Here is a 24,110-nt window from a genome sequence, read left to right as displayed (position 1 = left end):
CTAGGACTAAGAACGACTAACAAAAAGGGAAAAGATTAAAAAACAAAACAACAAAAAAAAAAACTACCCAAGTTAGACCAAGGAAATTCGAAAAAACAGCAGTCCAGGGCCATTTAAGCCCGCTTAAATGCTCCGTAGACCCCAGGCTCTGGTTATCCACAGGAACTGCTGATGACACAGACACCACCCGCTATGCCGCACGCCTGCCTGCTTACTCCCTCCCCTTCCTCCCTTCCTTCCTGGGCCACTCCACCCCAAATCATGCCCAGGAGGTAAAATCATGGGTTTATACAATAAGAAAGCACAGATTCCATCCAAAATTATTACAATGCAAGCAATTAGCATTGCAATCACACATTGCCTAGTGAAGTCAAACCTGCACTGAGCGCCCACTTGGGCCAGACCTTTGGCTGAAGCCGAGGCTCCATCAGTCCCAACAGTCCCATCAGAACCCTCTGCTTAGTCCCAGCCTTCCTTCCCGGAAGTGCTGCCTTCCAACGGCCCGGCTGCCCCTCCCTCCCTCCCTTACTGCCTCTTCACACCCACCCCACACTCCAGACTCTACCTGCCTGCACCTGGCCACTCTGTGAGATGCAGAGGCTGCTACAGCAGAGCACTTCCTCTCTCCACCAAACCAGTGATGCCCAATGTTTCTAACCATGGCCCTCATGAGACCTGAACTCCTCCCCCTCTGCTCTGGATCAGAGCATGCATATTCTACAACGCTAAAGGTCGGCTAAGCCCACTCAGATGGGCTCCACTGCCAACCCTCCTACTGATGTCCCCAAGACATCCTAGAAACCTGGATAAATCAAGGAATGCACCCATCATCTCTAGATCAATTAGCAATTCCACATATATCAGTGCATTTAGCATGTGCCTGATGAGTCTATTCTCAGGTTACTTACTGACACATACAGAAAGATCAGCAAACCTGCTAAATCCCTGTAATTGAGGGATAAGATACATGGTACAGACTCTTAAATCCCATTAGGGTCCAAGGGACCGAGCCACAGTCAGAAAGGGCGAGTAATTTGAAGCACCTCTGACACCCCAAGAAAAACACACTTGAGCGGCTTCATCTTTGCCTCCAGCCTTGGGGAAGTCTCCAGTTGCCATAGCAACAACACTCTCCAAACAAGACCAGTGGACCCCTGCGCTGCTAATTAGCCCAAGCACACTGGCTAAAGGAAACCAGGTCAGATCACAGAAAAATCCATCTGGCGAGCACGAATAATGTCAATACAGACGGAGAATGGGCCTGGGCAAGATCCTATTTCTTCAAGTCTCTGGCCTTCACCATCACCGTGGGGACCAGAGCGAGGCTGCACGAAAGCATGTGGACCGCCAACCTTTAGGCAGGGTCCCGGCTCTGCAGTGCCATCACCACCCGCTTGCAACTTGTTCCTTCATCTCAAGCCCGGAAGGTCCTGCCCCACAACCCACAGCTCCAGCCAGCCTGTCGCTCACTGCCTTTCCTAAGACTCTAAGAGCTGGGAGCCGTTTGATTTCAGGCCCTCGTTCAGCAGCCATATGTGAATAGGAGCCTGATACCAGCAAAGCCGACCGGCGTACAGGACCAGGCTGCGGGTCACGACCGGCGTACAGGACCAGGCTGCGGGTCACGACCGGCGTGCAGGGCCAGGCTGCGGGTCACGACCAGCGTGCAGGACCAGGCTGCGGGTCACGACCGGCGTGCAGGGCCAGGCTGCGGGTCACGACCGGCGTGCAGGACCGGGCTGCGGGTCACGACCGGCGTGCAGGGCCGGGCTGCGGGTCACGACCGGCGTGCTGCCGATGCTTCCCCACCAGGTTTTACAGAGCAGGGCTCCATTTTCCTGGGCTTTTGGAGATACAGCTTTAACGTCCCACAGCCTCGCTCCATAAGTTGTCCACTGCCTTCGGGAAGAAGTCCCAGTTCTATATTCCGGCCCTGATCCTGACACTGGCTCCACCCTGCATTCGAGCAGGGCCAGGGTCCCTGCTGTGACCTCAAGCCGAGGAGATGCTCCTCCCCAACCTCTCCAGCTCCCCCAATTCTTCCTGTGCGTCAGGGCCCATCTCCCGGCCAGCTTGTAGGAGGGGTGAGTCTCCTCCAGCCCACAGACTTCTTTCTCCCCATTCTCTACCGCGGGCAGATTTACGCCTGGCGCTTTCTCGCCTCATCAGAGTCTCGCTTTATCCGTGTGTCTGTGTTTGGTGTCCACGCTCTCCGGCCTGCCGTGTGCCCCACGCTCAGCGAGAGCTTCATAAACATACACGGTGTGAAACCTCAGAGGATGTGGGAACAGGTCCTGGCAAAAGTCTTCAGTCTTATGGTAAATAGAGAAAAGGTAGAAGATGGTGGGGTTCCTTCATTTCCAGGGCCACAGGGATTCTGATCATCTTCTATACTCCAACATTAGATCTCACATGCTCACCCTGCAGAGTCTCGAGTGGTTTACTTGGGCTGAAGAGAAGGCTCAGGTAAAACCTCACCTTTTCCAAGGTTCTCTCGCTCTCTCTTTGAAAAGGACTGATCTTCTATGCCTTTCTCACCGCCTTCACCACAGGTACACCTGAGATCGTTCAACGTTCCTTGCAAGCAAGGACCACCCCAAAGGCTACTCTTCATGGGGAAAAAAATTCCTTTCAATTCTTTTAGGATAGAAGGTGAAGGTTGAGGATTTTACTGTTAGACCCAGGAAGGCGAGCCAAAATGTACTAGAAAAGGAATCAGTAAAGCGAGATAAGGGGGACTTCCCTGGTGGTCCCGTCTTGCAATGCAGGGGACGTCCGTTCAATCCCTGGTCCGGTAACTGAGATCCCACATGCTCCAGGGCAAATAAGCCCGAGTACCGCAACTACTGATCCCACACGCCACAACTACGGAGCCCATGTGCTCTGGAGCCCGCGCACCACAACTAGAGAGAAGCCCGCACACCGCAACTAAGACCCGACACAGCTCAAAAATAAATAAATAAAATAAATATTAAAAAAAAGAGAGAGCGATAAGACTCACTTTTATTTCAAAATTAAGGATTCAGGATACATTTTTAATCTTTGATTCCTACAAGAAGGAAGGAAAGCAGGCTAACCCTAAAACCCAGGGCTATGCAAAAATGAGGATAGCATTGAGTTGAGAAGTCTCATCACGTGTGCAAAGGAAATCAGTAACACGAACACCACATCCCAGAAGACTAAACAAGATCCTTAAAATCCCTCTTTCTTTACCAAATAAATTCAGCTCTTTTGAGATGGAAATGGTAGAAGACACTCTTGAGATAACATTTTAGAAAATACATCCTACCTAATCTCAAAAAGGACTCAAGCTTGCAATTCAAGACAGCAAAAGAATTTTGAAAGAAAAGATGGCTAAAAGCCTGAGGGACTGAGGTTATCCCGAAAGTACTTACCTAAACCCTCGTTGGAGTAAGCTGCAAGTTTGGCTCTACGTTTCCCAGCAGCCAAAGAGAAAAGGGAAACAATCATTTTCAGTTACACAATTCATAAAACCCAGCAGATGTTTTTTTTAAAAAGGCCATTCCACGGATGAGCAGCTTTTTGCGTGACTGACATTCTCAACATGTTCTTTCCTATGGGTTCTCCATCAGGAAACAGGGTATATGGTGGATAATGCCTTCAACAATATCCTTCCACCAACACAACATTCAATTTCATATGGCAACTTCAGCAAACATATCAGCCCCTACTTAGCTCCTCTAGCAATCAATAAAATCAGAAGTTCCTGGAGGATATATTTCCAGTTGCCCCATCCTGCAGAGAGGGTCCCCCCCATCCACGCTCCCACAGTAACAAGGTTACAATAAGGCGAAGCAAAGGTCAGCCTTGGAAGATGTTCATCAACAAAGCAACCACTTCTGGACTCAGTTGTCCCTCAAATACTCCTCCTGGCTTCACAAGTTCTTGCCAGTTGTCTCTCGTTGATTGTGGGGAAATATACAACACCACCAACTGCAAAGGAAACTGCAAACCTAGCAGAAGCTGCAGGACACCATGAAGTGAATGAATCTGATCCTGAGGAACGGCTCAAAAGCCACCCAAACCTGTTGAGATAATGGTGATCTGTGAACAACCGAAGAGGAGAAACTCACAAAGATGAGGAAGAAGGTAGCTTCGAGGAGAGGACATCAAAGAAGGGAGAGAGCCCTTCAGAAAACAGTTGAAGCATTTATGTTAAAGTGACTGTGTAGTTGAGCTGCAGGAGTCAAGTGTGAAGTGAAGAATATGCAAGTCTGAAAATCTGCCAGAAAAACGTAGCCAAAATTCTTTGTTCATGCTAAGCACAAACATATGGTTATCATTAAAGTCCACATTTTGTTAAATATTAATCATTCTCATAATTTTTTCATTACTTTTTTCAAGATCAAGTCCCAATTAAACATTTTTCCCACTATTACCGTAAAAGTTTGATTCAACAAGTGGATTCATTTCAAGTGGCCTTTCTCAAGGAACAATTTTCTTTAGATAATCTGCACCTCTTACTGTAACTACTTTAACAACTAGGTTTAAGATCACAGGCAAAACCAAACACGGAGACATTTGGCCAAAGAAAACACCGACCTCCAGAGTTCAAGCTTCTTCTAAGAAATAGTCAAGTTTCATTCAAACCTGGGAAGAGAGAACCGACTGACTGGGGTCAAAAACAGAACCAGTGAAATCCATCTTTCCTCTTGGAGAACTGTTTCCAAGAAGAACAGAAAATTGCAAAAGCACTATAAAAACATTTCAGTCCTTGTTAAAAGAGCTAAAATATTGTATTTGATTTGACTGTTGTGTTAATCTATTGAGTTCCTCTAGAGCTTAAGCCTACTGGTTTTAGAGGTTACCAGGAATAAGAGACCTTTTAAAGAGAACATTCAAGTGTAAACAGAGATGGAATCTCCCAGCTGTCAAAATGGACAGTGAAGCTGGTTTCTGAAGCCAGATTGGAGAAACAGGTTGAGAACTGCAGGTTCCACCCATCTGGACTGAGAGAGGGTTCTCTGTAGTGGCCCCGAAGTGGCCGTTCAGTGTGGAAATGCTTCCAAGATGAAAATGCAAAAGAGCACGTGCAGAAGCTCTAAAACTCGTGGCCCTTCCTTCGTTGGGTCCTTGTGACGTCCGCTGCCCCAGAGCAGAGGCCAGTTCAGGAAGGTGGCCGGTTGTCAGCTGGTCTGGAGTAAATGTCTTCCCATGCCTGACTAGCAGTGACACAGAGCCTGACACGGGGTTGTCCTACTTATGAGCGGAGCGGTGAAAACCAGGCGCTGAGTCCCAGAACTGCTGACTCAAGGCTCTGTGATAGAACAGAAATCCAGAACAGCTGGGCCAGAAATAGCAACCATGTGCATCTACTGATAGCTAATTAGCATAACATCTGAGGGCAGTGACTGAATGAGTGTGAGTGTGTGTGGGGGGGGGCATGTGTGTGTGCACATGTGTGCTACCAAACCCTAAATATACTTCCTTCTTTTCATAACCATCCCATAGACCCTATCTATGTAACCCACTAGGCACCCTGCCTAGCTGTCACTGGATGCAATTACCTTATAACTTAGTGCCTGAGGAAAAGGGATTATTTTTCCCAAATACCCGGATTTTTTAGGAATTGATCTGTCCATGGGAAGACAATCTTGCCGTGACAGCAGACTGACCCCATTCCTGCCCCATCGCTCTGACCCTAAGAAAATGTGCGAGAGGCGTCACCAGGTCTTGTGACAGCTTTCAGAGGCCGGTGGCTTATAAAAGTTCAGTGCAGGATACGTGTATGGTATATTCACATTTTTTTGCATCTCTTTAAGCCATTAATGCAGAAAAAGATGAAGGGGTCCTACTTTATGTCAACATTTCCCTGGGGCAGTAATTGTCCAGCCTGGGAACATGCCTCTGGTCCCCTAGCATTGGGGACAGCAAGGTGTGGCTCCCTGGTTTCTGGGAGGTCCACATCACCCTCCAGAGGGGTCTGCTCTGACCCTTTCAAACTAGGGTAGCCGCCCCCCAGTACCCCCAGCATCCAGTTTCTCCTTACAAAGCAGAGGTTTGGGCCAGGTCGGCTCCTGGAGGGCTGAGGCCATGCCCCCCATATGCCCCACGAAATGCCCAATGCCGGGGACACAGAGACCCTCCTGAAATGCAAAAATCTAAAATTATAAAGTGGCAGCCAACCTAACATGGGGTCCGGGGCACCACTGGGAATGGAAGGCAGGCTCCCGGGCCTCACGCTGCCCTGACACCTCCCACGCCCCCAGAGCTGGGCTGGGGACTTCCATCCAGGCCTTCACTGGCCCCTCAAAGCTCCATGCACACCCTGCTCCTCGCTGGACCCCAAATTAGGTCAGAATCCCTTCCAGCTTTGGAGGAGTCTCCCAACTGCACCCCAATAAGCAGGGGAGCCCTGCCTGGCGGCCCACTCTCCTTCTGTCTCCCCCCAGAAATGGGAAAAAGAGTTTGAGGGCTGGGACTTCCTTGGTGGCGCAGTGGTTAAGAATCCGCCTGCCAGTGCAGGAGACATGGCTTCGAGCCCTGGTCTGGGAAGGTCCCACATGTCGCAGAGCAACTAAGCCTGTGCGCCACAACTACTGAGCCCCTGAGCCTCTGCTCTGGAGCCCATGAGCCACAACTACTGATGCCCGCGCGCCTGGAGCCCATGCCCTGCAACAAGAGAAGCTACCACAATGAGAAGCCCGCGCACCACAACGAAGAGTAGCCCCCGCTCACCGCAAATAGAGAAAGCTCGCGCGCAGCAATGAAGACCCAACGCAGCCAAAAATAAAAAATAATAAATAAATTAAAATTAAAAAAAAGAATTTGAGAGCTGGGATCATGGGTCCCGCCTGCTCCGTGCTGGCTCCGCCCAGACTGAGGAGGCCACCATTTACTGAACTGTGTTTGGAGAACAGAGTGACGGGCTTCCTCGCTGTGCTCCTGGGGCTGAAGCCAGCCAGGTGGAGCTTCCAGACACGCCTGCCTGCAAACACTGGGAAGCTCAGCAGCCCCCAGACACTGGTGCCTGTTCATGAGACTGGCCGAGAGCCGGAGGCCCAGGTCAGACTGCCTCTGCTCGTCCCGCCAGGACGGTGATGCTCAGCAACACATCCACGCCCAGGGCTGCCCTGCAAGAGGTGGGTCTGACAGGCAGGAGAGGGAGCGAAATGAAACGTGTTCACATAAACGGATGAACGAGGCCAGATGAGACCCCAGTCTGCTCAGTGCAGCATCTCATCACCAGAGGGTCTCAGCATCAGCAACCCCAAGGATGGTCCTGACCCCACCCACGAAATTAACCACTGAGCTGTGAGTGGGCAAACGGCCTGGCTCTGTGCGCGAGGATGTGCGGTATTTCTTGACGGGTTCACTTCTCTGAGCTGTGCGCGAGGATGTGCGGTATTTCTTGAGGGGTTCACTCCCCTGAGCTGTGCGCGAGGATGTGCGGTATTTCTCGAGGGGTTCACTCCCCTGAGCTGTGCGCGAGGATGTGTGGTATTTCTCGAGGGGTTCACTTCTCTGAGCTGGCAGGAGAAGCGTACCACCCTAGAGGCCAGGGAGAAGGTCTCCTCATTCCCTCTCCCGCCAGGAAAAGCTCTCAAGTCTGGGAGAGGTGCTGACAGAGAGACAGGAGCATTTGAGGGCTGCCCACGGTGGGCCGAACATCCCACCAGAAACCGTGGTGAGCCCAGGCCACCTGCCTCTCCCCAGACCCCAGGCTGCATTCAGGGTGGTGTGTCTCAGGGCTGTTGTCCCCTGGCCTTCCTGCACCAGCACGGAACCAGCTCCTCCTTGCAAGAAGTTCAGCTGCTTCCCCCGTCTCATTCCTTCTGGGTCGTCCAGGCAGCCGCTGGCCAGGTTTCCAAGTTACCGATTCCTTAGGGACCGCCATCCCCAGCAGGCAGAGTGGGAGGTCAGCTCTGATGTTTGCTGAGGTTCACGTCTGCCTGCCCCATGTGCCAACACAGCAGGCTCTTTGCCATAAGCCCCCCGAGGTCCAAAACCCCTGGTCAGCTGTGGCTGCCTTTGCAAGAGTGAGGGCTTTCGACTTGCATTCCTGGAAATTCTTTATCTTCAGATTCCCTGTCCGGCTCCAGCCTCTTAAAGCTCAGTTAATCGCCACATAATGCTCTCCAAACAGCTTTAGTAGGTCAGGGTGTCTGCTGAGCACAAACGCCACAGACCGGCAGGGCTGAAGGAACGAGGAAGGCCTGTCGGAGCTCTGCCACCTTGGTGGACAGTGTCCCTCCCAGGACACCCCCTTTGCTTCGGCCAGGGTTGGGAAGCAGAGAAACGAAGCCCCCTCTCCTCCCCACGGACTCTCTCAAAGTCACATCTGTTCTCCCCAAGGCTTGTGGCCTAATGATTACCAGTGGACATGGGGGAGGGGTGAGGGTGGGAAAACTCCGGGAGAAAAGCCATTTGCACTGGAAACGTGGGATTATGTCATCATTTCCACAGCAGCCATCAGAAGCAGGGGGAGGTTGCAGGAAGTCACCCAGCATGCTTGCAAGAACAGAACATCTGTCGATTCTGTAATAAGATGTGCCCTGGGCTTTCTTTGCTAAGACACCAGGTCTCACTGCCCCACTGCTCTCCCCTCCAAGCCCAAAGAGGGGAAGACAAAGCCATAGATGTCAGGGGCACTGCAGTCGCCTGGGCATGGTGAAAACCACAGAGGGCATAACTGCTCCAACAAGAGAGGCCTGGCTGGAGATGGGCACTGATGGAGGATGCATCTCCAAATCATGAGACCAACAGGGACCTCAGACTCTGGCCCAGACTTGGCGAATAACAACCTCCATTTCAGTGAAATGAAATTTTCATTTGCACATTTTTGAAACTTGCTTCGCAAACTTCCAAGGACCCGCCAGAGGGAAAAAGACAGGACTTATTTAGATCCCTGGATCCAGGCCACAGCCCCGTTGAAAAGAGCAGCCATGGAGAGACACTGGAGCTGGCCAACACCCTGAAGCCACAGCTGAGGGTGTTCTTAGGGCGATGGGACCACAGCTGTCCCTGGTCCTGTCCAGTCCGCTGGGCCAGGACAGGGAGCCTCAAGGTCTGGGGCCCCTGATCAGTCCTGAAACCACTCCTGCCCTGCCAAGCAGCTGGAGACATCTTTAAAAATGCAAATCTGCTCAGATCTCTGCCTGCCTCAGGGCTTCTGGACTTCCTTAAAATAAAGCCCTAGGAGCCAATGGCCCAAGGCCGAAAAGCTGGAACAATCTGAGCGACCAAATAAAGTAGTATTGTATTATAACTCAAAGTATAAAATCGATACCCGCGAGTCCATACTGATATAAATAAAGGACTGAATAAGTTAATAAATGGAGGAGAAGAGACAAATCTCCCATGCAGAAGAATTCCAAAAAATTTATGTAGATACTCCCCCTAAAAGAGGGGACACAACTCCCCAGTCCTGAGATGTGCCCATAGTGACTTCCTTCCAAAGAGGACAGTATGGAAAAGGGGACAAAAGAGAAACCTGACAGTGGAGAAATCTGACAAACACGACCCCAGCCAAGCGATCAAGGTCAACGGGAACAGTCATAAAACACGTTGACGGTAAGTAGCCTTGATAGGATGTGATGAAAACGGCACTTTACCTCTGTGATCTTCCTCCCCAAACCCGTAACTCTACTCCAGTCATGAGGAAAACATCAGACGAATCCCAGCTAAGGGACATTCGACAAAGTACCTGACAGTCCTCCTCAGAACTGTCAAGGTCATCAAGAACAAGAGAGTCTGAGGAACAGTCACAGCCAAGAGGCGCTAAGGAGACATAAAGACTAAATGCCATGTCGCATCTTGGATGGGGTCCTGGGACAGAAAAAGGACCTTAGGGATAAAGGTAAGGAAATCGGAATAAACTGTGGACTTTAGTTAATAACAATGTGTCAATATTGGTTCATGAATTGCATCAAATGAACCACGCTACTGTTGAGAGGTTAATAATAGGGCAACTGTGTGCTTGGGTAAATGGGTACTCTTGATACTACTGTCTCGATTTTTTTTGGTAAGTCTAAAACTATTCTTAAAAGAAATCTATTAATCGAAAAAAATTCTACCGAGAAAAAAAAATAAAGCCCCCAATCCTTAACATGAGCCACGGTGTGCCAACCACCGGCCCCTGACCACCGTGCTATCCCCTTCCCTTCTCTGCCTGCCCCAGCCTCAACGGGACCTCTTCAGTTTTGCTCCCTTCTCTTTCCTCAAGGTTTCTGCAGATGCTGTTCCCTCCCCTGCCCGTGTGTAGTTAAGTCCACTGAGCCTTCAGTTCTCAGCTTAGAAGTTGCCTCCCCCGGGAAGCCCTCGGGGACAAGGGACCGACAGAGAGGCAGGTAGAGATAATGGGCAAGGAAGAGCGTCTGCTCCATGGAGTATCATCCAGATAAGAGAGATTCAGGTCGAGCTCCATCCCCAGCTCCTCATCACTGCGTGTTCTAGAACCACATCTGCACACACGAGCCTCCTCTCCCGATTCCTCTGTTACTTCTGGACACTGGCTTGGCAGGTGATCATCAATGCGTTGGCCACCCCTCGTACTCTCACTCTCTCCTTCAGCTTAGCTTTGGGCACCTCTGTGCCTCCCCAGGAGCAGGACTCTCTGAGGCCACGGGCTTCCCCTTCTCAACACACCCAGGTGTGTTTAGCCCTCCACAAGAAAAGACTATCCGAAAATGCCCTTTAGAGGACTGAATAGCTAAGCAGAATAGTTTCTAATCAGAACCAGCCGTTTGCATAGAAACAGGAGTTCTGAATACTTGCTGTGATGATTAATTTTAAGTGCTGTCTTGGCCATTGTACTCAGATATCTGGTCAGTGTAGATGTTGCTGTGAAGGTATTTTTTTAGATAAGAGTAACATTTAAATCAGTAGACTTTAAGTAAAGCAGATTACCCCCCATAATGTGGGTGAGCCTCGCCCAATCAGTTGAAGGCTTTAAGAGACAAAGACTGAGGTCCCCCAAGGAAGAGGGAGTTCTGCCAGCAGACGGCCTTTGGACTCCAGCTACAGCATCAATTCGTCCCCAGGCCTCCAGCCTGTTGGCCTGCATTGCAGTTTTTGGATTTGCCAGTCTCCACATTTTCATGAGCCAATTCCTTCAAATAAATTTCTCTCTAAACAGGCAGACCTCCGAGGTAATACAAGTATGGTTCCAGGCCACCACAATAAAGCGAATATCACAATAAAGTGAGTCACACGAAGTTTTTGGTTTCCCAATGCATATAAAAGTTACTTTTACACTATACTGTAGACTATTGTGTGCAATCGTATTATGTCTAAAGAAACCATTGTACATACCTTAATTAAAAAATACTTTATTGCTAACAAATGCTAACCGTCATCTGAGCCTTCAGTGAGTCATAATCTTTTTGCAATAGTAACATCAAAGATCACTGATCACAGATCACCATGACAAATATACTAATGAGAAAGTCTGAAATATTGCGAGAATTCTCAAAATGTGACACAGAGACACGAAGGGAGCAAATGTCGGGAAAATGGAGCCAACAGACTTGCTCAATTCAGGGTTGCCACAAGCCTTCAATTTGTAAAAAACTCAACATCTGCAAAGTGCAATAAAACAAATTATGCCTGTATATGTGTATATATATCCCACTGGTTCTGTTTCTCTGGAGAAGGCCAAGTAATACACCAATACTCACACAGGACGTCCCCTTTGTTACATGGAGAGCTTGCTAGCATGGATAAACTTCAGATCAACTACAGCCCAAACAATCACACATGGCATCACGGGTCCAAACTGTCAACGCCTTCTTGGCGCCATCCTAAATGCAGCTCCCCAGGGCCTAAGGGACAGAGACCACCAGGCCCCTCCTCTCTGGGGCCAGCGGCTTGGAAGGAGAGCTTTGTACAATACCTGCTTAAGTCCTTGGCTAGACCTTGGCAGGAGGGAATGGAAGCTTCGACTCCATCACCAGCTGGAGTGGAAGGCAAAGATGCGTGTCCATCACCAGCTGGGGCGGAAGGCAGAGATGTGTGTTCTGAGGCCAGGGGAGTGAGATCCGCACGGGCAGCAGCTGGGTGGGTGCTGGGGACACAAAGGGAGAATTATTCCCAGCGGAACTCGGCTCCTTTACGGCACATTCATCAGGCCCGCTCACCCCTCCCAACCCAGTCACACACATGGCGTTGGGTATTTAAAGACCCAGCACACTGCTGCCCCAGGCTCCCCACCGGGTTCCCCGGGCCTCTGCTTAGACACAGTCGGGGTGCACCTTCCAGTGCAGCAGCCCCCAGGCCAGGCTGTGAATTCCCCCCCCCCCCTTAGGCTGCAGCAGAACCCAGGCTGCAGGCAGCTCGGGTGTCAGAGCACTCTGAGTTGTCTTGTTTGAGTTTTGTTTGGGGGAAGGGAATTTCATATGATCGTTTCTCATCACTTTTTAATAAGCAGTGAAACTCTGGGAGTTGAAAACTAAAATACAATTTTGCAAACTCCCCAGGATTTGGCCCAAAACTCTGAGGCTGAGAAAAGTCAAGGTGAAGAGGCTGATGTGTAACCAAGGAACCTGCACCAGGAACTTGCCGGGATCCCTCTTCCCTGGGGAAGGATTCCCAGAGCACAGCCCTGTCCCTGGTTTAATGGGTGAGTGCCCCCTGCTGGACATCCAGGGAAAGGCTGGGAGTGCAGGGAGCCCCCAGCAGGAGGGAAGGTAGCAGGGGCTTCCCTGGTGGCTCCGTGGTTTGGAGTCCGCCTGCCGATGCAGGGGACGCGGGTTCGTGCCCCGGTTCGGGAGGATCCTGCGTGCTGCGGAGCGGCTGGGCCCGTGAGCCATGGCCGCTGAGCCTGCGCGTCTGGAGCCCGTGCTCGCGCGTCTGCAGCCTGTGCTCGGCAACGGGAGAGACCACAACAGTGAGGGGCTAGCGTACCGCAAAAAAAAAAAAAAAGGAGGGAAGGCAGAAAGGACGGCCACCTGCAGACACACCCTTGGAGCCAAAAGGCACCAGGCTTGGAGCTCAAAAGAGGTTCTGATCTTCCCCTTTGGCAAAAGCAAGACTAGCGATGCCGTCCACAGACTTCCAGGGCGGGTTAGCCCTCCCAGCCTCTCCGGCTGTCCGCACTGCTGTCCACACTCTGACTCAGTACCAAGAGCCTGAAACCCAGCCAGAGGTCGAATCTGGGGTTACGAGTTTCACAGCCTCATGCTGGGGACTCATTGCTTCCCTGTGGGCGTGAGCTCCTGCTGGCAGCTCCCGCACTGCAGGAAGGCAGGACGTTAGGGTTTCCAGGTTTCCGTGTCAAGGGTGTCCTGCTAATCTCCACCTCCTCCACGTCCCCTGCGAGGCTGGCTTCCCGGCCTGGAGGACGGCTGCCACGGGCACCGCACACCCAGCACAGCGAAAGAACTCTCAGTCTAGCCCCAAATCCCTGTCGCAGCTCTCAGCAGGTCTTGCAGGGCCGGGCGTCTGCCCCGCGCCTCGCCCCACGGTCCTCACCCTCTGCTCTGCTCTGACCAGCCGGGCCCCCCTCCCCGGGTTCCCACAGCACTGGCTGCCCCTGCTGTCTCCTGGCCTTGGAAGCCCCCCTCCTCCCCGGGCCAGCAATTCCTCCGCTGCCCGCGTCCTGGCTTGGCCTTCACTATTCCGCAGCTACGAAAACAGCAGCAGCTCGCCCCTGCTGGTGCAAATGTCCGGGTTGGCTCTGTCCTAGGTGCCTGAGCCTGTGAGCCCGGGCCTGTGTTAAATGCTTCACATACGTGACGTCGGGAAGCGCCACAACAGCCTTTGAGTCAGATGTCACCACCCTCACTTTAGAGATCAAAGCCGAGGCTCGGAGAGGCGAGGTCACAGAGCGAGTAGGCGGGGGAGCCAGGATGGGAACCCAGGCTCTGAGTCCTTAACACTGCGTGACTCAGCACCGAGAGCCTGAAACCCAGCCAGAGGTTGAAGCTGGGGTCCAGCTCCATGCCCACTTTCTAACGGACCCCCTAGCACACACCCGGAAGCCCCCAGCTCCTCCTCGGTGACTCCCATCACCTGGGACTTGAAGACCACGAGGGAGACCGAACTCCCTGAGGACAGGGGCTTTATCTCTCAGATTCACCCCAGCAGCCCAACATCCAGCCGGGCCACCCACAGTGGGCACTCGGACAGGCAGAGGGAGAGCCGGGGACGGGGCGGGGGGAGTCCCGAATGGCTACGACCAAACCGGGTTCAGGGAGCAGAGACAGAGCTGGAACCACAGGACCTTCTCCCCTGGGCCTCCTGGAAACTAGGAGCAAAACAGAGCAGAGAGTAATGATCCTGGCTAAGCCCAGAGCAAGGCAATCCACACGTGAACAAAAATTACAACGAGCTCGTGGGCAGAACCGGCAGAAGTGCGAAGTGGGTTTACAGATGGCACGATGCCTTGGCTGTTCAAACTGTTGTTTGTCACAACATGGACAGTGGCTGAAATAACATTTTTCGTAAAGAGATGACTCAAACGAATAATGAAAACTATGGAGGGCTGTTAAGCTCCTTAAGAAAGCCATTTTCACACTCTGGAAAGCTACATTTATTCTTATCCATAAGCAGTGAACAGGCCACTTACAAACTCAAGCCTTTAGTCTAAAATTTGCTTTCGAAAGAAGTGACACTGGCCGAGCCCCTTCCTCTGCACACCCCCTGAAGATTTTATTTAATTTAATGCAAACAGAATAGGTGACACAGTTCGTGGACACAACTCCATCAAAGTGCAAGGAAAGGTTTCTGTCTTTGAAAACCCTGGCAGAGGGGAGGAGCTGTGGCCTCAGAACAAGGCCAACCCCACGGGGAAGCACAGTGACAGTCACACTGTGACGAGGACGCCTCGAGGCTGACTGCATCCCCCCACCCCTGAGAACACCCTGTGGTCCCCTCAGCTCTTCAGCCTGGAGACCGGATGCCTGCCCCCTCCACCCTTCACTTGGTTGGCACCCAGACCACCAGGGCCGCACCCTTCCGGCGCTGGCCTGTTCCCATCAGCTGAAGGCACCAAACAAATGACTCAACAGCTCTTTTAAGAATGATGGTGCCCCTCCCTCCTGGTCTGCAGGCTGCCCTTGGTCCAACCCCAGAGGCGGGGAGGTCAGGCCCCAACAGGGAAAGCTTCAGTGACTCACGACCGAAGCTCCGACACACGGGCACCTACAGATGCCTCCCGGCCCCACAGAACTCCCGCTGTCCCCTCCTAACCCTCCTCCTCCCCCAAATTTCTCCCCAGCTTGGCTAGTGGTCCCACCAGCTGTCCAGGCCCTGGACCAGAAGTTGAGACTGTTCTTGACTCTCCTTGTTCTCTCGCCCCATCATCGCCCCTCCATGCTGAGTCACATCCCTTGTCCTTCCAGAATCTGTCCCCTTTGTCCTGCTGGTCCAGGCCTGCAGCCTCTCTGAGCAGGGCTCCTGCACATCCACCCCCCAACACACACACAGAGACACCAGGATGTCCCAACTCGAGTTCTGATCAGGTCCTTTCTTTTTTATTTATTTATTTTTTGCGGTACGCGGGCCTCTCACTGTTGTGGCCTCTCCCATCGCGGAGCACAGGCTCCGGATGCACAGGCTCAGCGGCCATGGCTCACGGGCCCAGCTGCTCCGCGGCATGTGGGATCCTCCCGGACCGGAGCACAAACCCGTGTCCCCTGCATCGGCAGGTGGACTCTCAACCACTGCGCCACCAGGGAAGCCCTGATCAGGTCCTTTCATTGCCTGAAGCCCTCCCCCACTTTCCATGCCTTACACCTGATGGAATACAGGTGAAACTCCCAGACCTCGCAAGCTGGGGCTCCCGCAACCCAGCTCTGTCCCCTCCCGGGTTTGTCCTCCTGTTGCCCTGACCCCACCAAGCCAGTCTCCAGGGGCTCCTGGCAGTTTCTTGCCTCTGTGTTTTTGCTCAAGCAGACCCTGCCCCTGAATCCCCACCTACCTCTCTCAGGCCCCCTCCTAGCCCACCCCATAATCATCCTGCAGTGTCACCCAAACAAGGAAGCTCCCCCCATCCCCGGCAGGGGTAACGATGCCCACCCTGCATTGCCAGGCTGAACTGGGCCTGGCTTCTGCATATGCTGTTGTTTTCTGCTAACACGTCCTCTTCTCCTACTAGAGACTCAGCCACTGTGGTCTCTCCAGCCCCCAGCACGGGGCCTGGCCCGGAACAAGTGTGCAACACATGGCAGCTCCTTCCCTCCCGCCCCCTGGCCTCCCAAACATGCAGGCCACCGACAATGGGACAACTGTCCTATCTTCTTGGAATCTCAGAGTCCAACCGTCTTGAGGTGGGACCAGCAACATAAGCTGCAGGAATGCAAATGAAAGCAAAGTGGAAACGCAAGGCCCCGTGTGCCTAAAATATAAGAATTTCAGGAGGGTGACGACAGCAGCGTGCTGAACCGAGCACGGGGCCCTTCTGAGCACGGGGCCCTGGGCGACTGCCCAGGTCACATGCCCATGAAGTCAGCCCTCGTTCCAGACCCCGAGGGGAAGCTTCCATAGGGCCCCTCCAAGGCCCCCTGAGCTGCCAGAGGGCCTTGTTGCTGGAGCAGATAACCAGGTCGGCCTCCCTTGCCAGCTCCTGTCCACTCAAGTCTCCCGTGAGCAGCAGTGACTTGTCTTAGAGACGTTATTCTCAGGGAGTCGGGCCCTTTCCAATGCCCAGTACCACTCCCAGCCCTCAGTGGGAACCCGTGGGCAGCTGTCAAGCCCAGCACAGAGCGGGGCAGAGGTCTGAGATGGGGTCCACATCTGCATTCTCAGTTGGTTTCTTTTTTTTCTTTTTGGCCATGCCACGTGGCATGTGGGATCTTAGTTTCCCGACCAGAGTTCGAACCCGTGCCCCCGGCACTGGAAGCGTGGAGTCCTAACCACTGGACCGCCAAGGAATTCCCCTCAGTTGGCTTCTGCAAGGCACTTACATTCACTTGCCCTTGATCTCCTCCCCTATAAAATGGGCCAGGAATAGGGCTGCAAAGACCCTTTTGTTGTAAAAGTCCACTAATCCCTTTTCCCATGTAAGGAGTTAATCAATGTCTCTTATGGAATAACAAAGAAGCTGAATTCAAATTCATGTAAAGTATTTGTATTTTTGGAAGATGAAGGAAATGTTGATTTAATTTAAGCCTTTTATTTTTTAAGGGAAGAGCTGACCAAAAAAAAGGGCAAATAAACTCACCATACTTTCAGCAGACAGAAATGGCATGTCGATCAAGGCATTCTTTCCTGCGAGGCCCAGCTGGACAAGACCTCTGAATCCTTCTCAACACAGATCCCTAAGGAACCACTACTAACGGGTCAGAGTTTGCCATCCCTGATTCAGTACCTCACCAAGGTCGTCACTAACAACAACTGGTCCCATTAACCGTTTGGATGCAGTCGCCACCCACACGAGACCTGAGAAACACAGAGCATGCTGCTGCAGGGCTGGCACTCAGCCCGGCAGTCCTCCAGGCCCAGCTGTAGTGAGATGCCGTCACCAGCTGTTGTCTCTTGACACCCTGTTCAGGGCTTTTGAGTCCTTCTTGGCGGATCCCCCACTGAACTGATAGCAGGTTTCATTTCAGAGATCGGAGAGAGTTGCCAAATTAAGCCCCTGTCTAAGGACAAACACCAGAGTGACCCTGGCTGTCATGGGAGTGTGATAACGGCCCCCAAGATACAAGCCGAGCATATCACGTCCTGTCGGGCCAGATGGGCGAGAGCATCTTATCTCCTATTTCACATCACCATCTGGAAGGTATTAACACAATAGCCCTTCCTCACAGGCCCCCTTGATTTTTTTCTTCCTGAATCCCCAAGTGCGCACGATCACGTAATAGGGCAAGAGCTAAGGCCAAAGACTCAGCTCAGGCTGAAAGTGAGATGCAAGCCAGAGAAAGAAAAGCGCTTTGAAATTGCTGCTTTGGAGAGCTACGTTCGGTCGACAGGAGCACCGGACAATCAGTCCTACCGAGGCCTGGGGTTTGATAAGAGAAGTCTCCGAGATGGGAGATCCTGCATCACCCTCCTCCGAGATGCAGCCGCTGAGAAGCAACAAAGCCCGAATCAGAAAGTGCCCAGGGAGGCTGGCAAACTGGCTGGCAACTCAAGACAGGCACATCAGGTGATCTCTAGGCGCGAGGGAGATATTCCAGCCTGTGAAGAGCAGCCCACGTGAGAGTATAAATGCCACCGACCTTCAGATGTCTGGCCGTAGGCTGGCTCTGCACAGTTAACCCTGAACAGGCTTGTCGGTTCCTTCCCAGCACACTCATACCCTTTTCACAGAGCGAGTCTGTGCTCAGAGGACAGAGATGACTTTTAAGCTTGGCAGACGCAAAACTTAATCAGGAAGGAAAATATTAACTAAAGGAAAAGTCATAAATACCATCCCAAAACTACACGAGGCTTTGATCTGGGTTGGGTCATCCAGCACATTGATTCCCACCACTGTCTCTCCCAGTTCCTTGCATCCTCTTCCCAGGTGCAAGATTCCTCGCGTGTCTTGACGGTCCTCGGTAACAGAGAATGCAGAGCCGAGGATACCGAGGACAAAAGGAAACTGATCTCAGATATCCAAGATTTAACTATTTATTCAGAAAGTCAAACCTACCTACTACATAAAACAGCTCCAGAACCATGAAAAACCAAGCCACGAACAAAATCCTGTGCTGGTTTGAACCCTACGAAGCTGTCAATATTTTGACAATTGCCAATGTGGCGATTCCCGTGCTTCAACCTAACAGTAGCCAGCTGGACGCTGGAAACGCAAAGGTTCTGAACAGATATATAGCTGCATCCCAACTGGCTCAGCCTGCTAGGTACTGGTTATGTAACTCTATCTCATGAGCACGTACCTTCATTCAACATGTGCCTTTTAAATGGTACAAAGGAATTCGGTTATTCAGAGAAGACTTTCAGGTGATCCCTTTTCTAAGTTAAAACAACAGCGCCCCCACTTTATCCCTCGGTTTTTAACAAGGCGCTTGCTTAAATCAAGGTTCAGCTAACCTTTCTGAAGCAGTTGAACCCACCCACGCACACCCATAGCAGAAAGACAAAAAAAACTTATTGTGCAAACAGATGAAACCAAAAGAAACCACAGGATTTGGAGCAAGAGGAAAAACAGAAGCTGTAAGTCAGTACGAATTCCCTGTGCTTTCAACTCTGGAAAATTCTGAATTTGGAAACTCTAGTGAGATGATCGCGCTGAGCAGGGGCCATCCCCTACTCCTGGCTCTTTGGTCAGAAAGTTCAGCCGCCAGCTGCTGGGTCAGGTGTTTCCTACCCTGAGGAGCCATTAACAGCCAGACAGGTGAGGAGAAGAGCATCTGGACACGTTGCTTTACCCAGTGGTTCTCCGATTGTGGACTCCAGACCAGCAGTAGCAGCGGCATCCGGGAACTTGTTAAAAAGGCAAAACCCTGGGTGCCTCCTCAGACCTCCTGAATCAGACACTCTGGGGATGGGGCAGCAATCTGGGCTGGAAGTGGGTTATTTTGAGGCATGCTAACGTTTGGACCCCATGGACGTGAGTCAGGTGAGTAGTTTTCCAGCTGTGTCCACGGGAGACCTCAAGGTCTAAAGAGACCCCTCAGCCTGGATTCCTGACTACAGGAAAAGCACCGAAGGTTCCCAGATGTAACCAGGGTGCCCCATTTTACTCTGTTTAACAAATGGTAGTAGAGCTGGAAGGTTCCAATTGAAAAACAATTCTGCTGCTTTATAAAAAAAATAGAAAATATTGAACAGATGGGAGTACAAGTGGCCACGGGCAATCTAGTCATTTGTAGAATGTTCTGGAGGGTCTGGGCTCGGCTTTCTGTGCCATCTGGGGATGTCAAAAGCCAAAGGGAAGCTCAACCACTTACAGGGGGTTCAGGGGCTGTTTCCCGAAGAGGGAGCAAGTTTGATGTCGTCCAGTGGCTTTAACTGGACAGAAGGGGAGCGTCAAAATCCCTTTCATTTTATTTGAGAATTGCTGCAGGGACGGGGGTAGCTTCTCTCTTTGTTCTTGTTCAGAAAGAAGAGTTGAAAGGGAAGGATCGATACCAAAGAATTAGTAGCGGCAGAAAGAAGGGAGAGAGTCCTGCTCTGCTTTCTCTCTGGTGGCTTAAAGAAAATGCTCCAGCCCCACTTTTCTTGTTTTAATAATTTTTTAACATACTTTTATTTTAATTTAAATTAATTTCTTAATTTAAGGTACCAACCCTGCTTCTGCGGGGCAGCAAACCTCTAGAGGATGTTGCAGGCTGCCCTCTGCCCAGGTTTGTTCCTTCCCCGTCTCTCCTCACCTCTCCCCCGGCCTCTCCTGTCCCTGCTCTGAACAGGAAGTGGAGGGGGGGATCCTTGGGTGATGCTATGATCTGAATGTTTGTGTCCCCCCAGATTCCTATGTGGACGTCCCAAGGCGATGGTATTAGGAGGTGGGGCCTTTAGCAGATGATTAGATCATGAGGCTGGAGCCCTCATGATGGGACTACTGACTATATAAAAGAGACGCTGCGGAGCTCCCCAGACCTTTCCATCACGTAAGAGCACAAGAAGAGGAGTGCAACCAGGGGGAGGGCCTTCACTCAACCATGCTGGCACCCTGACCATGGATTTCCAGCCTCCAGAGCTGTGAGCAATAATTCCTGCTGCGTGTAAGCCACCCAGCCTGTGGTATTTTGTTATAGCAGCAGGAACAGACTAAGACAGATGGGGTGGGGAGGCAGGGTCATTTCTGAGGTCTAAAAAGCCACCAGCACACACCCAGAATGCCCTTCTTAGTCACTCCCACAGAGCAGCAAGGTTAAGTACAGTTGATTCTCTTTATTCACAGTAACTAGGTTCTATAAAGTCAGCCTGGACACTGAATTAGCAGACGCTAAACCATTGCTCCTAGAGGAAATCTAGGGTTAGGTTCCTGCAAGCCACTGGTCCCAATAATTTTGTCAACCGATCAAAACATAATCTTGCTTTATGTGAGTTTCTATTTAAAAACATCTTAGTTAATATATAATTGATTCCTTAACACTGAATTTACAGTAGACAGCACTATGAGTCACACCCAAACGAAGCTTATCTAACAAGTATTTTCTACATCAGGTACATCACAGCCTTCTTGCACTTTGAAACACTGGACAGCACTGTGCTTGGGGGCTATTTTAAACAGCAAAATCATCAACAAAATCACAAAAAGCACGGCACTAACTATACTGTGAAAGGACACTTTTCATAATACGAGAGCTGTGGCAAGAAGCCAGAGGTCGCCTTGCTCCACTTCAGCTGGGAGCACGCTCGTCAGGTGACTGAAATTTTCTGCTGCTCTGCATGTGTTCACAAATGACCATGAAAGAGCCATGAGTATCAATCTTGGGGTTACAAATAAATCTCAGCGAGGAAGCAAACTCACAAACATGGAACCTATAAATAACTCAGATCGACCGTATTTTGCAGACAGAGTTGGTAACCAAAGCCAGACCAATCTCTGCTCCTACCAGAACTACCTCCTTCCCACCAATTTCCAGTAAAAATAGGACAATACAACTCCGGACAAAGGTCCAATCACACTGGCAAGGCACCAGAATTGCTCAGTCGGCATTGAGATCTACTGAGTCTTTCCACTGGAAAATAAAGCCAGAGAGCTGGCCAAGCTCTCAACACTGATGAACTCAGTACTCAGCCACCGGTCCCTTCCTGCATCCTGTGATCACGCTCGGTCATGGTCACAGGTGACACAACTTCTTTACTCATGTCTTTCTCGGACTTGAGAGGCCAGTGATGTAGGCGGGACCCCGTGGCGTGGGCGGAAGGGGGAACCCGGCTCCCTGCAGCCAGTGGAGAAGCTCAGAACCAGGTTTGGTAGCCAAGCTGGACCTGCTTCAAACCCCAGCTCTGCCACTCACCAGCCACGTGTCTCTGAGCCTCTGTGTGCTCACCTGTAACACAGCAGTCGTAACAGAACCCCCTGCCTGCTGGGGCTGTTGTGAGGATTTACGGAGATACACCCCGCATGGTGCCTGGAGCATAGCAAGTGCCCTAGTGGGAGCTTAAAGAGCAGACATCACGGGACTACTGGGGGGCCTGGGACAGGTCATTCAAAATACAGTCTCGGGTTGAGGCGCTAACTTCAGAAGTGTCAGTAACACCCCCCGGTGGACATCAGTTCTCCTGAGTCACCCAGCCAAGTCCTCCTGTATCCTCTGCTCCCACGGCCCCTTGGCGTCCCTCGAGCACTGGATGAGGATGATCTCAGCCCCACTCCTTTCCCTAAGGGAGGCTGAGCCTCTCTGGCTGCAGCTGGAGGTCCCTTGGCCTTGCTACAACGGTGGGGGTCAGGGAAGGGCCATGGGGGAGGGGAGGAGGCCGAGCACAAGGACGGAAAGGGATGCCCGACTTCACCCTGGAAGCTTCTGCACGCTCCTTGTGTGCTGAGGGCCTTGTTGCCCAGCTAGGATGCCTCTTTTAAGAAGTTAAACTCATACGTAAGCACTATGGTTGACTCCCACCTGTAACAGAAACACTCGGAATTCGACGTCAACGTGCAGCTGCCTTAGAGCACCTGTTTCTGGCCTGGAGCTTCCTGCTGTGTCAGCCCTGCCCTCACACTTCTCCTCCACCAGGCAAACCTCCTCCCAGTTTATGAAGAGGCCTCTCGACGCTGTCCCAGCAGGACAGCGGGGACGGGGCAGGAATGGACCGCCTGTCCCCCAAGAGGGCCGACTTCGGGGGTGGTTAGCGCACACTGGCCCCCAAGCAGGCAGACAAGGAGACTCACCCCCGTCTTCCCTCTAACCCCGTTCAAGTGTACTGCCCTTCCCCAAGGACCAGCCCGGGCCACGCTGGGTACTGTGATTCCAGAGGTCGCAGCGGATTCAGGTCCTCCCTGCGAGGGCATTCGAGACAGGTAATTCATAGGGATCTGTGAAGGGCAGTGACACAGGGGGAGAGGGGTGGCTGCAGGAGTTCAGAGGGAGGCTCCTGTCTCAGCCTGGGGAGAAGGGACCCAGTGTCTGTCCCGTTCACTATGGTTCCCCAGTGCCATGCACCATCCGGCAAAAAGCAGCTGTTTTACTAATACGAATACAATTAAAATGTGTGTGTGTGTGTTATATAAATAGAGAGAGACACATATAGACGTGTAGAGAAAGAGACTGTGTGTGTGTATGTTATATAAATATAGAGAGAGACACATACAGACGCGTGTAGAGAAAGAGACTGTGTGTGTGTGTGTGTTATATATATAGACAAATATAGACGTGTGTAGAGAAAGAGACTGTGTGTGTGTTGTGTGTGTGTATGTTATATAAATATACACATATACAGACGTGGGTAGAGAGACTCTGTATGTGTGTGTGTGTATGTACATGTTAAATAAATATAGAGACATATAGACGTGTGTAGAGAGAGAGATTGTGTGTGTGTGTATATATATGTTATATAAATATAAAGATATATATATAGACATGTGTAGCGAGATTGTGTGTGTGTATATATATACGTTATATAAATATACAGAGAGACACATATAGATGTATGTAGAGAGAGAAATTGTGTGTGTGTATATATGTTATATAAACATAGAGACACATATAGACGTGTGGAGAGAGAGCTTGTGTGTGTGTGTGTGTGTGTGTGTATGTTATATAAATATAGAGACACATATAAACGTGTGCAGAGAGAGATTGTGTGTGTGTGTACATATGTTATATAAATATAGAGAGACACATATAAACGTGTGTAGAGAAAGAGACTGTGTATATGTGTGTGTGTATGTTATATAAATATAGAGACATATATAGACGAGTGCAGAGAGAGAGAGCTTGTGTGTGTGTGTGTGTGTGTGTGTTATATAAATATAGAGACATATATAGACGTGTGCAGAGAGAGAGCTTGTGTGTGTGTGTGTGTGTGTGTGTGTGTACAGGCGTATGAGCCGAGTCCCGAGGCTGGCTGTGAGCAAGCCTGGTTTAAATAAACCACGGGTCAAATCCGCACCCTCTGAGTCCCGGGCGAAGCCCGATGTACACGCCGCACATGGAGAGCAGCGATGGGTGTGCGGGGTTCGGGGCACGCAGGGCAGGGGGAGGGCGCATGGGCAGAACATGAGGCAGGATAAAGCCCCTCCCCCGCCGCCCAGGCCGGTCTGCCGAGCAAGGCCCGGCACCTGGTCCCCTTCCCCGTGTGCTGATGCCTCTTCC

At 51.3% G+C, this 24,110-nt stretch overlaps 1 protein-coding gene across 11 annotated transcripts in view; it reads right to left on the bottom strand.

Annotated features, from left to right (window-relative positions):
* The window catches only part of TACC2 (transforming acidic coiled-coil containing protein 2), a 206,824-nt gene that overhangs the window by 78,761 nt on the left and 103,953 nt on the right, over window positions 1-24,110 (bottom strand). For 7 of the 11 annotated variants that reach the window (XM_060125889.1, XM_060125887.1, XM_060125894.1 and 4 more), the window contains one exon: window positions 11,855-12,025. The exons of the other annotated variants lie outside the window; for them this stretch is intronic. In XM_060125889.1, the coding sequence (XP_059981872.1) occupies window positions 11,855-12,025 (171 nt within the window). The remainder of the gene's footprint in view (window positions 1-11,854; window positions 12,026-24,110) is intronic. 11 annotated transcript variants of the gene reach the window in all.

This window comes from Lagenorhynchus albirostris, chromosome 16 (genome assembly GCF_949774975.1).
Source record: "Lagenorhynchus albirostris chromosome 16, mLagAlb1.1, whole genome shotgun sequence".
NCBI lineage: Eukaryota > Metazoa > Chordata > Mammalia > Artiodactyla > Delphinidae > Lagenorhynchus > Lagenorhynchus albirostris.
This window is presented reverse-complemented; position numbering and strand designations above follow the sequence as displayed.